This window comes from Lissotriton helveticus, chromosome 8, assembly GCF_964261635.1.
Source record: "Lissotriton helveticus chromosome 8, aLisHel1.1, whole genome shotgun sequence".
NCBI classification, from domain to species: Eukaryota; Metazoa; Chordata; class Amphibia; order Caudata; family Salamandridae; genus Lissotriton; species Lissotriton helveticus.
In genome coordinates, this window is record NC_136069.1 from 1,408,813,938 (window position 1) to 1,408,830,933 (window position 16,996).

The window sequence follows — 16,996 nt, forward strand, 5'->3', positions numbered from 1 at the left end:
AGCGCCAAATGCCTGTCGCATCTTCTTGTTGAATGGCCAATAACTAAGTATGGGCGAAATTAGCGAATTCGCGTTCCGCGAATTCGCGCGAAATCGAATTCCCAATCCGCAAAATCCGCGAATTCATGCGAATTTGTGGATTTTTGTTTTGTTGCGGGGCTTTTTGCGTGTTCGCGGGCCGCTTGCATGGCAAAGTTACCCATGCGGTCGTGTATGGGCACAGCACCCTCTGGTTCACCACTGCCACCCTCTGGTTCATCACTGTCACCCTCTGGTTCACCACTGCCACCCTCTGGTTCACCCCTGCCACCCTCTGGTTCACCCCTGCCACCCTCTGGTTCACCACTGCCACCCTCTGGTTCAGCACTGCCACTCCCTGGTTCACCCCTGCCACTCTCTGGTTCAGCACTGTCACCCTCTGGTTCACCACTGCCACCCTCTGGTTAAAAACTGCCACCATCTGGTTCATCACAGCACCTCTGGTTCACCACTGCCACCCTCTGGTTAACCACTGTCACCCTCTGGTTCAGCACTGCCACCCTCTGGTTCACCACTGCCACCTTCTGGTTCACCCCTGCCACCCTCTGGTTCACCACTGCCACCCTCTGGTTCATCACAGCACCCTCTGGTTCACCCCTGCCACCCTCTGGTACAGCACTGTCACCCTCTGGTTCACCAATGCCACCCTCTGGTTCACGACTGCCGCCCTCTGGTTCATCACAGCACCTCTGGTTCACCCCTGCCACCCTCTGGTACAGCACTGTCACCCTCTGGTTCACCACTGCCACCCTCTGGTTCACGACTGCCACCCTCTGGTTCATCACAGCACCTCTGGTTCACCACTGCCACCCTCTGATTAACCACTGTCACCCTCTGGTTCAGCACTGCCACCCTCTGGTTCACCACGGCCACCCTCTGGTTCACCCCTGCCACCCTCTGGTTCACCACTGCCACCCTCCGGTTCATCACAGCACCCTCTGGTTCACCCCTGCCACCCTCTGGTACAGCACTGTCACCCTCTGGTTCACCACTGCCACCCTCTGGTTCACGACTGCCACCCTCTGGTTCATCACAGCACCTCTGGTTCACCACTGCCACCCTCTGGTTAACCACTGTCCCCCTCTGGTTCAGCACTGCCACCCTCTGGTTCACCACTGCCACTCTCTGGTTCACCACTGCCACCCTCTGGTTCACCCATGCCACCCTCTGATTCACCACTGCCACCCTCTGGTTCACCCCTGCCACCATCTGGTTCATCACTGCCACCCTCTGGTTCACCCCTGCCACCCTCTGGTTCAGCACTGCCACCCTCTGGTTCAGCACTGTCACCCTCTGGTTCACCACTGCCACTCTCTGGTTCATCACTGTCACCCTCTGGTTCATCACTGCCACCCTTTGGTTCACCACTGCCACCCTCTACCGAGACCTTTTGTGACGCAGCGGCAGCACAAAAGATGCGCCATGGTGCTGGGTATAAACAATGTGACGCATCTGAGAGATGCGTCACGTTGTAAAGCCCAGCGCCATCAGGAGGCGTTCCGGCGCAGGGGAGGGCGTTCCTGCGCAGGAACGCCTCATGGAAGTGGCTGAGTGAAATCTACAAGAATTCACTCAGTCGCTTTTAGGCCAATGCTGCGTCAAAACCCGGCGCCTGCTTGAAGCAGGCGCCAGGCTTGATGCAGCATTGGGGAGATAGGGCCCCCCAGAGAATTGCTGGAGCTGCGTTGCAAGCGCGACGCAGCTCCAGCAATGCGCTGCTTTTACGGCACAGATGCGTGACGCATCTGTGCCATTTTTGCCACATGGTGCGCCGCATTATAAATGCGGCGCACCATGGGTGGCGGAGCTGCGGCACACAATAACTGCCGCATCCCTGGGGATGCGCCAGTTATTGTAAATCTGCCCCTATACATTTAGCCAACGAGGGAGCACTTACTGATTAGACAGTAGAAAGTACTCCAGTTGAGTAGAGGTATTGCACAAAAAGGTGGCATCTTCATGGACAAACACACAGGGCGGGATTCATTCTGCCCCCTGTTAGACTCATTTTTTGTGCCCTTCTGCCCTCTGTTAGACTCGTTTTTCCCTTGTTTTTCTGCCCTTCTGCCCTCTGTTAGACTCGTTTTTTGTGCCCTTCTGCCCTCTGTTAGACTCGTTTTTGTGCCTTTCTGCCCCGATAGACTGGTTTTTTGTGCCCTTCTGCCCTCTGTTAGACTTGTTTTTCCCTTGTTTTTCTGCCCTTCTGTCCTCTGTTAGACTGGTTTTTTGTGCCCTTCTGCCCTCTGTTAGACTCGTTTTTCCCTTGTTTTTCTGCCCTTCTGCCCTTTGTTAGACTGCTTTTTGTGCCTTTCTGCCCTCTGCATCACCACATCATCACTCAGCGCTACCCCAGCATCACTCAGCACCACCACATTATCACTCAGCACCACCACATTATCACTCAGCACCACCACAGCACCACTCAGCGCCACCACAGCATCACTCAGCGCCACCACAGCATCACTCAGCGCCACCACATTATCACTCAGCGCCACCACAGCACCACTCAGCACCACCACAGCATCACTCAGCACCACCACAGCACCACTCAGCGTCACCACAGCCCCACTCAGCGTCACCACAGCCTCGCTCAGCACCACCACAGCACCAATCAGCACCACCACAGCACCACTCAGCGCCACCACAGCATCACTCAGCACCACGACAGCACCACTCAGCACCACCACAGCATCACTCAGCACCACCACAGCATCACTCAGCACCACTACAGCACCACTCAGCACCACCACAGCATCACTCAGAACCACCACAGCATCACTCAGCACCACCACAGCACCACTCAGCACCACCCCAGCATCACTCAGCACCATCCCAGTATCACTCAGCACCACCACAGCACCACTCAGCATTACCACAGCACCACTCAGCACCACCACAGCACCACTCAGCGCCACCCCAGCATCAATCTGCGCAACCATTCCACAACAACTGGTTCAAATATGTTCTCTCAATGTTTCAAACTTTATTACAAATGTCACAAAAAGAAGTTAATATTTCACTGCTGTTCTTGGATTTCCGTCACAATAAAATACACTGAACATAATCTTCACAAAAGTTATTTACAAAAGTTTAAGCTAATGCCATTATAAATTAAAATCACTTTTATTTAAGTATTAATTATTTAAAAAAAATTAAAAGCCATTGTAATTTGTAATATCAATACAGCTAGGTCACGTAAATACAAAACATGTTGCATTACAAATGCTATAGGTGTCACATTTGCGAAAGTTATAACTATTGGCATTGTAAATGACAAAGCTATTAATTTAGCTATTTTCAAAACCAACACATAAATAAAAAAAATTGTCAATTACAAGACCAATAGCTCAAACTTTCCTAATGCGAGACCTATTGCGTTGCAAATGCTTGTTTTTATATCTGTCAGTGCTTCCTGTTGAGGTTTAATTTTCGTGACAGGCACCTCATTGCCTACTTGTAACTATTCTCTGACCCTGCTTCAAGGGTCAGAGCAGGGTCTGAGAATAGTTGCAAGTAGGAAATGAGGCGCCAGGAAGCACTTACAGGCTTACAGCAGCAGGTGCCCAAGTTGAAGTTAATTTCTTTGTAACCCTTTTGTAAAAGGTTACAAAAAATTAGCTTCAACTTTTGCACCTGCTGCTGTAACCCTGTAAGTGCTTGGCTGAAAATTCGTCCCAGCTGATTTGCGGATTTTACCGCGATTTCGCGAGATTCGCGGATCGCGAAATCGCGGAAAATCCGCAAATTCCGCGAGCGGAACGAATTTTCAGCCCATGCTTACCAATAACATATAGAAACTATGATTAATATATGATCATTGTTCTTCCCCTTTATTCACCATTGATCACATATGGTCCAAACATTAGTAATGACAGCAATAGACTACTATATTTGCCCCTCACAAATGAGCCAATTTGATGATATGCCCAGCTCAAAGGTCACATGCTGATCAATGCACTTTATATGTACTTGATAAATACAGCTTCACTCTGCAAAACTCTCACTAGCACACACCAAAGACATATACAAAAGCAGATCAGAAGGTTGTGTCTTCTCATACATTGCTCATAAAGCCTAGAATGACCTCCACAATTCATCTGCACCTCATCCTCTCTTCTTGAATTCCTTAAGAAACTGAAGACATAGCTCTTTATATAAGCCCTCCCAAAGCAAGTCACACACATCTGCTACAGCACCAGGATACCCTAATGGGTGACAGTGCGCTGTAGCGATACAGGTAACATAATATAACATATCAACAAAAGACAAGCAAACATATTGTATATTTTGTGTGTGAATGTTTAATGCATTCCACCATGAATATAGCTGATTAGTAGGATAAAATAAGTGCCACTAGGACACATAACTATACTGAATAAGGATCCATGTCCTGGAGAAAATTGTAGACCTTGTATAAGGTTTAAAATATGTGATGAAAACTTGCAGACCAATAACACTGGGGATCAGTGGATAGCCTCTATAGGTCCCAAAGATTTTTTGTTTTCATATTATAATTGGCAGACGGAAAATAGCAAGCCTGTATGCCCAATAGGTAATTTTAACTTTCCCTCTAGCAAATCCCAACATTAATTGTGTACATAAACTACAATAAGATCTCCATCAGAGCACTCAGGACAACTGAGCAAATCTGTTTTGCCAGTAGTGGAGTCCATATGAGAAGCAACTTAATGATGAAGCATGGATTTAGGCTGGTGGGGGAGAGTTTGCATCCTTTGAAAACAGCACATTCAGGCAGCGCATAACTGCTCTTCTCCCACCAGCTATGGTATCTTTTGGGACTAGCTTCTATGTATTTAGTGTCTTCCAGACTTTAAATTATTAAAAGAGGACACACTTGGGAAAGTGCATTTCGCTCCTTTTCCCCTCATTTGATCAACAACCTTTTCTAGGTGACTAAAAGCCACTGTTGCCCTGTTCCTCTGCCATGATATTACTCTGTAGTGTGGGAGGATGTACCTAATAACTTCAGCAACTAAATCCTGCATTGCCACCTAACCAAATTGTGTGGTCTTTGGCAAATCACCTTATCTTCATTATTTGCCGTGCTACTGCTGAATGAATGAAACAGTGTTAGAAATCGGGTTTCTGGTTGGCTACGTATGCACCTAACCCAGGCAGAACCCACCATTCAAGTCGGGGTTAGGGAGTTACACATTTCGAGATAACCCCTGTCCACCACCTTGGTAGCTTGGAACAAAAACTCAGGCTTATCCTAGAGGCAATGTGTAAAGTGTGTGTGCAACACACTCACACCAGTGACACAATAAATCCACCACAATAGAGACAACACACAGAAGTATATAAAAAACATATCTTTATTGCATATAAACATAGACCAAAACCACATAAATCAATAACTCATTTGGCAACTAGGCAATTATCATAACATCACAGTTAGTGCAAGAAGATAAAGACGTATATGTTGCACGCATCATGAAAAACACCCTCACTGCGCATACAAGGTAAATCCTAAAATAATAATCGTTATCCTGATAGTAGATGGCAAAAGCGTGGAATGCAACAGGTTACAGGGAGAAAACCCATGAATCACCAGATATCACCATCAGTACTAGTTAACACCATAATCATAGTAACACAAGAGGGGTACAAAGTTCCCCGAAGAGAATGTGAAAGACAAGAGTGCGTGCAGCGTAAGGAAAGGTAAAAAGGGATGCCCTGACCAGGCGCCCGGGGGTAGGTTGTTACGGCAGAGACCGCTCACTCATTAGGTATCTGACACATTGGTGCAGGTCCCACGGGAGTAGACTGCGAGGCGCCTTAGGGATTCACTTAGGGTCGCCATACAATAGCAGGACCTGCTGGTCTGCCTTCTTATTGACCTCCAGGAATAAGGTTGTATTTCACTTTTATGTTTACTGTGTAGTACTGAGCCCCTAGGTCCTGAAGAATTGCCATGAAGGCAAGAAACATGTTGACCTGACCTGAGGGTCGTAGATGTCCTGCTGAGAACCTCCCCAGCACATATCTCCCCTCACACTAGTTTTAACCAAGGGTGTCAGCCACGCCAATAAAGCTCACTGTGGACTGACCCACCTTTTTTAATCCACCACCTCTTCACGACTACACTTTCACTCGCCCTCTCACCCGCATGCACCATATGGCCGGAACAAAAGATCTCCGATAAAGAGCCGCTTTACGGGTGCCCGTCAGACATTGCAGCGCCAGTCTGACGAGGAGCAGAACCCATATGATGAAGCATGACATCTAGCTTCCTAGGTGTGTGAGGGTTTTAGTTCCAAAAAGGGAAATGCCATTTTCCCTTTTTACCTTCCCTTACGCTGAACGCACTCTTGTCTTTCACATTCTCTTCGGGGAACTTTGTACCCCTCTTGTGTTACTAGTCTCCTGGACCTGTACACTGGACCCCGTTAAATATCGTCCGCTCACGGTTCCCCTTTTTTGTTGATAAACACCATAATCATGTCAGCAACAATAGCACCATACAGGGCGCAACCCCAGCACTCCTATTAGCAGGGTTAAGGCAGTAATCCTTGTGAGCCTGGTTGCGAAAGAACAGGTGGCTTGCTGATGTAACACGTAGGTCGCAGGAGCACCAGCGTTCCTACTACAGAGGACACGGTAATTTCAGTGCTTTTCGAACTCCATGAAATAGAGGCCTCTGTCAATATTTCACCCATAGGGTCATCAAAAAAATGCCCCCAAGGTATGTACCAGCATGGTTGACCCACATGTAGCATCAGTGGGGAGACCTATATGGGTCCCAAGCATGCAGACTACGGTTTGCAGAAGCACACAAGCAAACTGTGTCAAGGCCAACAAATACCAAAGAGCTCCTCCAAAGCTGTTGAGCCGACACTGACCAGCACACAGCAATCCTCAACACCGGGACTGCCGCCGACATGTCGGGTGGTCTCGTGAAAACAAAGAAGACTGCTTCTTCAATTCCAGCCTTTTGGGACTCATCGCATACTCTTCCCTCTGGCCAGGGCCGGCTGACAAGCCACGCATTCCAGACTCGCCCTGGGTGGTAGGCCACACGGCGCTAGACGGCGCTGAGTGGTACTGACAGGGAAACTTTACTGGTGTGCATGGCTCGGGCAACCTGTGCTGGAGGCGTAGCACCGTGCCGGAGGCAGAGGATACTGAGCACTCTGGCCCTCTGGAAGTAGGGGATGCAGTTCTCCTGAGATCAGCCCTGTGATGATTAGCACACCCACTGGGAGCATTCCGTCACCACTGCTGACTCAACAAGGGGTAGGATTCATCAGCTTAGGAATACAAATTCAGCACCCAACCTTTGATATACGGGATAAGAACACCGCAGAATTAAGCGCTCACCAGGTGCTTCTGAGGGCCAGGTCAAATCCTCAAATGGAGTTTTTCCAACTGCAGGAAAATGCAAGGTTTACTCCTGAACCCCTCACAAGAACGGGGGGACAACCCCACATGCCCCTGAAGAAAACTAGAGGCACCAAGGTAAGAATGTATGAAGCAGGCCAGCACACAGAGTCCTTGTAGGTAGACAGGCAGTCTTTCTTGCAGCCTATCAGGCCACAGGTCTGCACACAAACAAGGGAGTCCAATGGTGGTTCCTCCTGGCATCACAACAGTTCCTTCTGATAAGATGCAGACTGTAGAGCCATCAGCATCCTGTTATAAGTCCCACGCAGTGTCGAAAATCATCGGAGTTAGAGCCCCTGTACTTATACTTAAAATGTCTTTGATGTGGTAGTAACTTCAAAACAACTTTAGAAGTGCACAACACCCCCATTCAATCCCAGCTCTAGGTTCAGACATTAGTAAGGGGTAAACAAGCTCTTTGTGTGAGGGCAGGACACAGCCTATACAAATGTTGCACCCCACCTCCATCTCTCCCAGGTCAGGAAGACCATGCAGTATGCAGATGAATGCAAATGCAACCCTGTTACACTCAACCCTTCCTTTGTGATGGCTGTATTACAAGTATGCACAAGCCAAGCTGTCACTCTACCCTAGATGTGGATTGTCATCAGGCTATAAAGAACAACGAGTCATAAGCACATAGAAATACCCACTTTCTAAAAGTGGCATTTCTAAAATAGTAATGAAATATTCACCTTCACCAATAAGCAGGATTTGTCACCACTGTTCCAAACATACCAAATTTGGCAAGGCTACTCCTTTCAGATCAGGAATTACCACTGAAAAACATATCAGGGAATTTCAAATGCAAACCTATGAGAGGAGCAGGCCTCACAGCAGTGAAAACCAAATAGGCTATTTGTCACTACTAAGACATGCTACACAATAAAGGCATATGTCCTACCTTTCAACTACACAGCACCCTGCCCTTAGGGCTACCAGGGCCAACCTTAGAGGTGACCTATATGAAGGGAAAGGGGTGTTTCAAGTGTGGCAAGTAACTTGAAAGGCCAAGTGTCTGTGGAAGTAAACTGTGCACGCAGGCCCTGCAGTGGCAGACCTGAGACAGGTTTGAGAAGCTAATTATTTGAGTGGCGCAATAAGCACTGCAGGACCTGTAGTAGCATTTAATTTACAGGCCCTGGGGATATGGGATACCGCTGTACACAGGATTTACAGGTAAATTAAATATGCCAAACATGTGTAAGCCAATCTTACCAGGTTTAAAGGAGAGAGCACATACACTTTAGCACTGAATAGCAGGGATAAATTGCCTAGAGTCCTAAAGCCAACAAAAACACATCAGAAAAAATACAGGAGGAAGGCAAAAAGTTTGGGGATAACCCTGCAGAATGGGCCAACTCCAACAAACAGTGTGTGTCTTATAAATTAAAACTTATAAAGAATCAACAGTCTACTAAGGAGTATGAGGCACAAAAACATGGGCACGTAAGAAGCCAACAGGAGTGATCAGTGCATGATTTGCAATTCTAGTACGGGTATAAATTCTTTGCACTATACATTTGAGTAGATAAGTGAAAGGAGATTAAGTCTTTTTGTTGTTATAGCATCAGTGGTAAAATACCAACACTGTGAATTTTGCCTTAGCTTTTTTGGGGCCAGGTGTATGACCCTAACAATTTCCAAGTCACACATTACATTGTTTTGCGACTAGCAATTTGCGACTCACAAATAGGAATGTACAACAGTGTCTCAGACACTGTTTGCGATTCCTAATGGGGTCGCAAATTGCCAGCCTCAACAATATTCATGAAGCAGGTGCAATTTGTGACCCCATTAGGAATGGCTACCACTCCCAGGGATGGTGGCCTGCTGGGGTCACCAGACCACCATGTCTGTGACTGCTTTTAAATAAAGCAGTTTTTTTTTTAAATGCAGCCCGTTTACATTTAAGAAAAACAGGATGCATTTAAAAAAGAAAAATGAAATGTTACTGTTTCATTGTTTAAGAGCGGGCAGTGATTTGTAAATAGAGCAGACCTATTTTGCGGTCACAAATAGGCCGATAACCAGCTTGCGAGCACAAAACATGATCATACATCAGGGCCTTAATCTTTTTAGGTAGTGTTGTTGATATATTTTTCTGTAACTGCCTTTATCAGAAGTATCTTGGTGGAAGATGAAAACAAAATTCAAAAAGTTTGTGAGTGCATTCATTTGTTGTTTACTCTTTACTAATCTTTATTATCAGTAACTAATTGGGGAAGGCATCAAAATCTGATCATATCACACATTGTAAAGAAGCACCCTGCACGGCTACACATCAAGATCTGGGCACTGCCGTTTTCCTGCGACTTATACAAGTTTGTTCGTTTATAGCTTTGAAAATCATGTTATGTTCAGATTTCCATTGACTTCGCAGCAGACCGTTTAGCTGAAATAAGTGAACCAGAATGGAAGACATCGGAGGTTTGTGTAAAAACATTGGGGCATATTCTCAAGGACGGGCGATACATTATAGCCGCTTTTATCGGCAGTTTCCTGCCGATAAAAGCGGCAATAATGTATCGCCCGTCCTTGATAATATGCCCCCTTAGATTTTATATAGCGCGAACTCGACCCAAAGGTATTGGAGCGCTTTACCTGAGCACCGGTTACGTTATAAATTCAGCCACGAGGAGAATAAGTGATTTACCCAGAACCACAGGATGTGGACGCGACCCCGAGGCTCGAACCCGTTTCCAGCACAAACGTCGGCAGTCTAGCCTAGGGACCACATTCGCCCCTTTATGGAGAGTAATCTGAGCCAGGCCACAGGGTGCTCCGGTCAAATAATTATCTGAGTGAGTGCAGGGCAGGTTGGGCCTTCTCCTCACCAGGCTCCGGTGCCACTGTACTGGCCAGACCACTGACAGCTATGCCCCTGTATTTGGAAGAGGAAACAATGTGGTGACATGCTTTAACAACTCCATAGATATAGTTACGTTGTAGTTTGCACGGGAAATGTTTGGTCTGATGTGTCAATCATTTTGCCATTTTTTGACGATCCTGCTGAAAACTGTTGAGTGACTAGATTCATCTAGCTTATTTCATTTTTCATGATTCATGGTAAGGTAAGACAAAAGTATTCTAACGGGAGTAAAAGTAGTAATTTTCATAGAAATGTCTCCGTTGTGCTACAGCAACTATAGCAAAAAAAGCTGAGTGAAATAACACCAATCTCGGTATGCATGTTGAACTTTACTCGGAAGAGGCTCTTGGTGTGTCTGGCAAAGAGTTAATTGTTTGTTTATTTTAACTGTTAAGTTGTCACTTACAAATATTTAAATCAGGCTAGATTGGAATTCATTTGTTTTACAATTCATTTTGATATCAACATATCCAAATCTGTGGGTCTGAATAGCCTGATTTCCTGGCAGTCTCCGATTGTGGCCGTCATTATGCTGTGCAGGGAAACCAATGACCTTACGCACACCCTGACAATAAAACAAATTTGAATATATGCCAGACAAGAAAGTGGAGTAAGGTTCCACCGAATGTTGTCAGCAGTAACAGTAGGCAATTACTTTGAGTTAGTCACAAAAGACCTGAAGTGGCCGAGACACTAAAAGGCAACACATAGATCTAACATCATGTAGGCTCAAATAGAAACTATAAAACATTTATGCGACAATAAAAACGTATTCATAAAATGTTCAGACAAAGGGTCAATCAGGTGCCCATTGGTAACTGCCTGTATTACAGGTGCATTGAGGAAATTGAACGGTCATGTTATCAGGACTTGGAAACAAATCTTATAAAAAGCATAAAACAAGAATATTCTAAAAGAAATGGGCCAGAGAAAAATAGAACATCCAACAATGCACACAATTTGCCTCACACCGAAAGTTCATAGAAGCGTTCAATGTCCTATGTGACCAATAGTGTCTACAATAGGAACACTTCTGAAGAACACATTCAGCATTACTGTCATATTTTTATATTTGCATGCACTATCACATCACAGATTTACACTTGGTGGAATACTGTGAAAAAACTTAAACAAATGATCACAAAAGATGTTTCCACAGTATATTACAACTGAGCATGGGTTAGGGATAAAAACTACTGAATATTTTCAGCAAAGTGCACAAAAAAGCAAAGGACTGGATGTTTAAATTAATCTCAGGCTTCTGGGTGCGGCCTGAGGGATTACCAGTGGCTGAGATTAATTCACGCATTCATCCATCCCTCTTTGTGTATAATTTAACGCCTCCCACGCTTATGACGGAACCGCTCCTTCACGCCCCTCGGTGTGGGCTGTGCTGGTGACGGAGCGGTTCAGTCATGGCCCGCTCGACGTGCCTGCGCGGCGCTGATTTTGCGCCTGCGCGGCGCGTTCTATTGAGCGGGCGGGGCCGTTACGGAACCGCTCCGTCACAAGCACAGCCCACCCGAGGGGCGTGACGGAGCGGTTTTGTCATAAGCGTCGGAGCGCCGCGCAGCCCCACCCCCTCGCCCCTTAGCGCTGCGGCGGAATGTGTTGCCATAGGTGGATGGGCATGCCAAGACATGGGTCCTGTGCACATTGTGCCACTGGAACCAAGCTATACTTGGCTGGTGATCCGCAATAAGGGCAAAACCCGTCTTTGGTTGCTTGTGTTTCGTTTCAGGGAGAACTTGGTCTGGCAGTTCGAGCTGGACTGTTCCCACTGGAACAGGGTCAAAGCAGATTTGCATATAGCTGGGTCCGTCCAAACAGAGGTACCATCTACAGGAATTCCTGCCATCAAGACATAAATGTTCAGAGCAAGATGGCAATGAAAGACAAATCCATAGCATGCTCTTGAAATTCCAAGAGAAGGGCTACTCAAAGTCTCTGATACTAGAACATTGTAATTGCATGCAGAAAATCTCTGCTCAATATCTCAAACAAGAAAAGAATGGAAGGCACATGAAGAAACAGCTGTGAAAGAAGAAGACCCAATTAGATTTATTTCTAAATGTAATCATGCAGGAACAATTCTCCATAAATATTGGAGAGTACTAACTTTGGATCAAGATGGAAAAATTGAGAAGGATGCATTCCTCAGATAACTTAAAAATCGGCTCCGTCTATGGAAGGCAAATTAATTTCTTGACATTTTCAGGAAGAAACACAGATGATACAAACCATAACATAGTAACTTAGTACAGTACAATAAATGGATTCTATACATGTGTAAAACATAAGGTGTGCAAATATGAAAGTAATGAAAAAGAATTTGAACCAGGAAAATTGCAACACTACCACATAGAAAACTAGATCACCTCTGAAACTGATCATCTTGTAACTAGATTTTGCTGGAGATTGAAATGTGAAGGGAGTAAATTATAATGTAAAAATACACATCCTACAGCACCTCTCAATAATAAAAAACAATGGCTATTCATAGCTTATAGCCATGTGTTACCACCAGGAAGACAGGACACAGGGGCCTGAAACATTTTATATACTATGGGAGTAATCATTTTCTAAAAATTCAATTGTACAATGTCATTCGGACATTCAGGATCTCAGTGTATAACTGACCTAGAATTTGTGCAGGCCAGCAGAAATAATACAAATAATTATCGTTTGTCCATGTTGGAGCATATGTAGGGTAAGTGATGTATGCAAGAGCTATCCATCAACACACATTTGACGCGGAGCATTGTCTTAAAAAAAAATCTTTGAGGTTGTAGATAAGCTTAAAACCTTGGCTGCGCAAAGTAAAATATTCTAATGGAGGAGCAAATTTTAAGATTGAATGTCACAAATGAACAATCATGAAGTGGATTAGTATCACTCGAAGTCTGAAAGTCAAAAAAAGTCAAAACATTTTAAGGGCCCACAGGTGTGCATGAAATGTTTTCAAATGTTTCTGAACTGTCATCACTGGAGTACACTTCTAAGGCCCAAGGACCTCAAGATATGTATTAAGAAACTCACATGATGTCAAGCAGAGGTGAACAGCTTTGTCCATTACATGCCCAGTTGCTACAGGGCAGCTGGGCACTCTAGGAAAAAGGTCCCTTGCACCTTGCAACACGAGGTCAGTCAACTGAACATACAGCCAGATGCATCAAGCATCCATTTTGCGATTCCTTATTAGCGAAAAATAAGGATTCGCTAATAAGGAATAGCAAAATGCTATGCATGAAGAAATCCCTTAAAAAATAGCTATTCCTTAGAATTCCTTAATTGCGACTCGCAAATTGCGAGTCGCAATTAAGGAATACCTCCCCATTCATTCCTATGGGCCTAAAGGCCCATAGGAATGAATGGGAAGACAATCTCAATTTGCGAATCGCAATTAGCGATTCGCAAATTGAGATTGCGATTTCAAGGGTGCAGGGGTGTCCAAAGGACACCCTGTTGCACCCCTGAAATTGAATTGTGCACATTTGTTGCGCACACACATGCACTTAGGGCATGTGTGTGCGCAACATGAAACTTTGAAAAATGCACTTGAGTGCATTTTTCAAAGTTTTTGCAAATTACCATGAAGTTGTACTTCGTGGTAATTTGCGTGCCTTATTAGCGAATTCGCTATTTTTGAAACTTTCATGCATTGCATTTAAGGAATCTCAATTTGAGATTCCTTAAATGCAAACAATCGCAATTTAGCGAATTCACTATTTGCGATTTTGGCATTTGGGATGATGCATCCCAAATGCAAAAATACCGGTCGCAAAGAGGCAGATTCTAAGAATCTGCCCCTTTGCGACCGGTTTTTAGCTTGATGCATCTGGCTGATAATGACCACAGGCTTTATTTTCCAAAATTTTGTGTGGTGGATGTGCCACTTTTTTGGTGCTGCCACCACACAAAATGTTATTTCTGATTAACAAAGCCACACAAATCCGATTTGTATGGCTTTGAGTGGGATTTTTCCCAAAAAGTAACACAAGTCAGTGCATAGTGAAGGTTTGCATTACTTTGCATTAGGCAGTCATTTCATGGGTGAAGCACAGGCGTTCCCATGCATCCACCAATGGATGTTGGTGCATTGCCAGATTTACAAGGACTTCTAAATCTTGGAATGTGTCAAAATGCTCTGCTTCCCTGAACCAGGCATCATGAGGAAAAATATCTTTATTTCTCCTTGTTAATTTCTCTTTCTATGCCTGCTGCATTCTACACCACATATAGAAAGAGGGAAATTCCCCTAAGGATTGCCTTTCTGCCGGAAAGTATCCCTTCCTGCATAAAATACATCCTGCCTTTAACGCAGGTCCCCTTGCACCTTGTGGTTGCATGCATAGGGGCTGGGGAACCCCAATTTTGCCAGCGCAAGAAAGGAGCTGGTGAGTGCAATATCTTAGTAAATATGTTTCTTTTCAGCTTATGCTCATACATGCTGCGTACCAACTTGCCTTGCTCTGCTCCATTGCGTGAATTGTTAGCAAATACCCCCTATGTCTGCTGAAAGTCCAGATGTCAGCCTCAGCATAATACACTCAGCTAGTCATGAGCAGACATATGGTCAATAACTCCATATTCCAAGACACTAGTTTTAAAGTTTAACACTTCAATTTTGTTTCGTGCATTTGCTGAGGAATTCAGTCAGAGAAAAATAAAAATAAAAAAATAAGATTTGCTTTGGTCTTGCAGAAATGATATTGAAGATACATTTTAACATTAAAGGAAGCCAAAGTGTCTGCGTTACCTGTGATCTCGATGCTCTTTGTATCAATCTGAAATGTCTGCAAAAGGTCACTTTTATTTGCTTCAATGCCTAACATCATTGCATTCTTTATATTTCCAACTGGAATCAACTGCACAAAGAAAAGGTTGAATATGACAGTAACACTTCCATTCCTATAAAAGAAGAAAGAAAAAATCTCAGTAAAAAAGGCTAAAAAAAACAACTTGACTATCAGACGAAGAAGACGGTGCATAGCCTTTGAAGTAGGAGGCGTCTCAAACATTGCCCTAAGCCACGAAACAACTGGAAGGTTTTGTAGGAAAAAGATTTTTGATTTTTTTGGGCGTTTAATTTAGCGATATTTAGCTAGGGATTTAGGGGCATATTACCAAGCAATAGCGATAATTATCGCTATTGCTTGGTTAGAGACAAAAATGTACCGCTGAACTGCGGCGATTTTAATCGCAGATAAACCTTGGTATTACCAAGGTTTATGACAAATGCGATAAAAAACGGCCGCAATGAATGAATATCGCTGAAAAGTCAGCGATATTCATGCATTACTGAGCTAATGCTCTTAGCCATGTTATCCACCTCCCATTGGATAACATGGCTAAGAACTGCTCAGGGCAGGTGTTAGCTTTTGGAGATATTCGCGCTTAGCGCGAATATCTCCAAAAGTTGGTAATAGGAGATAGCGATGTTAGCGACTGTTTCCAGTCGCTAACATCTTGGCACGCCCACTTTGCATGTCATTAGTGATAAATATCAATGACATGCAAAGTGGGGCCCAAGATGGTCGCTATCTCCTACTAGCTGTCGCTAACTGGTGTTAGCGACAGCTAGGTAATAGGGAGATAATTTTATCTCCGCTTTCTTGGCTTTTAAAGCCAAAAAGCGGAGATAAACCCCCTTGATAATATGCCCCTTAGACATTTCTGATGTTAATTATGTCACAAAATAATGACCTTTTGCCAGATAGCTTATGCACCTTCTCCCCAACCTGAAGCTCACCTTGTGAGCCTCCATTATATTCCTTTTATAAATTTGCGAGGATTTTACCCAGAATGAATATAGGTACAGACAGCAACGTAGATGCTGCATAAATAACACTACTCTGCATTTTATGCAGCCACTATGTGCTGTATGAGTAGCATATTACTCTGTCTTGCCTTGCACGATTTAAGTACCACTCTCTTGCTCTCGTAAGTTTAGTTCATAAAAAAGTTGCAGTCTATAAACAAAGTTATCGAAATATTTCAAATAGACAAGAGGAAAATAATTTATGAACACTCTATAAACAAATAGATAATTGCATCATTTTATTTATTGAAATGAAGGCTACAGTTCTTACCATTATCTAGACATGTGTGCCCGACATGTGAAGAGAAAAACTTCATATAGAACAATTCATATTTAACTGTTTGAATCCTTTCCTTCATATTAGTTTGATTATCTCAAGCAGCAGTTGAAAACACACCCTCAGTATCTTAAGCTTTGCTTTGCTGTAAATATGGGAAGAAGTAGTCATTTTACTGCAAAGTCTTTTATTCAAAATGGTTACTGATTTACACCGATAGGAAGTCCTAATATTAGATGTTAGCATTGAAAGGCTGAACTATTGGCCTTGCCAATTTTTGGTGCTACTGGCAGGTAAAAGCATGCAGCAAGACACACGTGTACGCTTAAGTCCAAATCCTGTGCACACGTATCAGAGTAATTGGCCCTAGTGTAAGAACCAAACAAATGAGACAATGTTCATGAAAACAAAAGTAATGAAGGTCGAACTCCAGAATTGCGTAAAGACACGATTTATAATTCAATCTTGATCAGTACATATGACATAAACCAGCCGAGACGTGTTTCGTCACACCGTGTAAAAGATGTGACTCTTCAGGGCTGTACGTTTCTAATGTAGAATGGTGAGTCGCAGGACCGGTTTT

The 16,996-nt window shown here is 44.3% G+C and overlaps 1 protein-coding gene across 1 annotated transcript in view; it reads right to left on the reverse strand.

Moving 5' to 3' along the window:
• TMPRSS15 (transmembrane serine protease 15) overlaps nucleotides 1-16,996 on the reverse strand; it is a 1,630,091-nt gene that overhangs the window by 1,428,650 nt on the left and 184,445 nt on the right. The window contains exon 4 of the mRNA XM_078658360.1: nucleotides 15,075-15,226. Coding sequence (XP_078514486.1) covers nucleotides 15,075-15,226 — 152 coding nt within the window. The remainder of the gene's footprint in view (nucleotides 1-15,074; nucleotides 15,227-16,996) is intronic.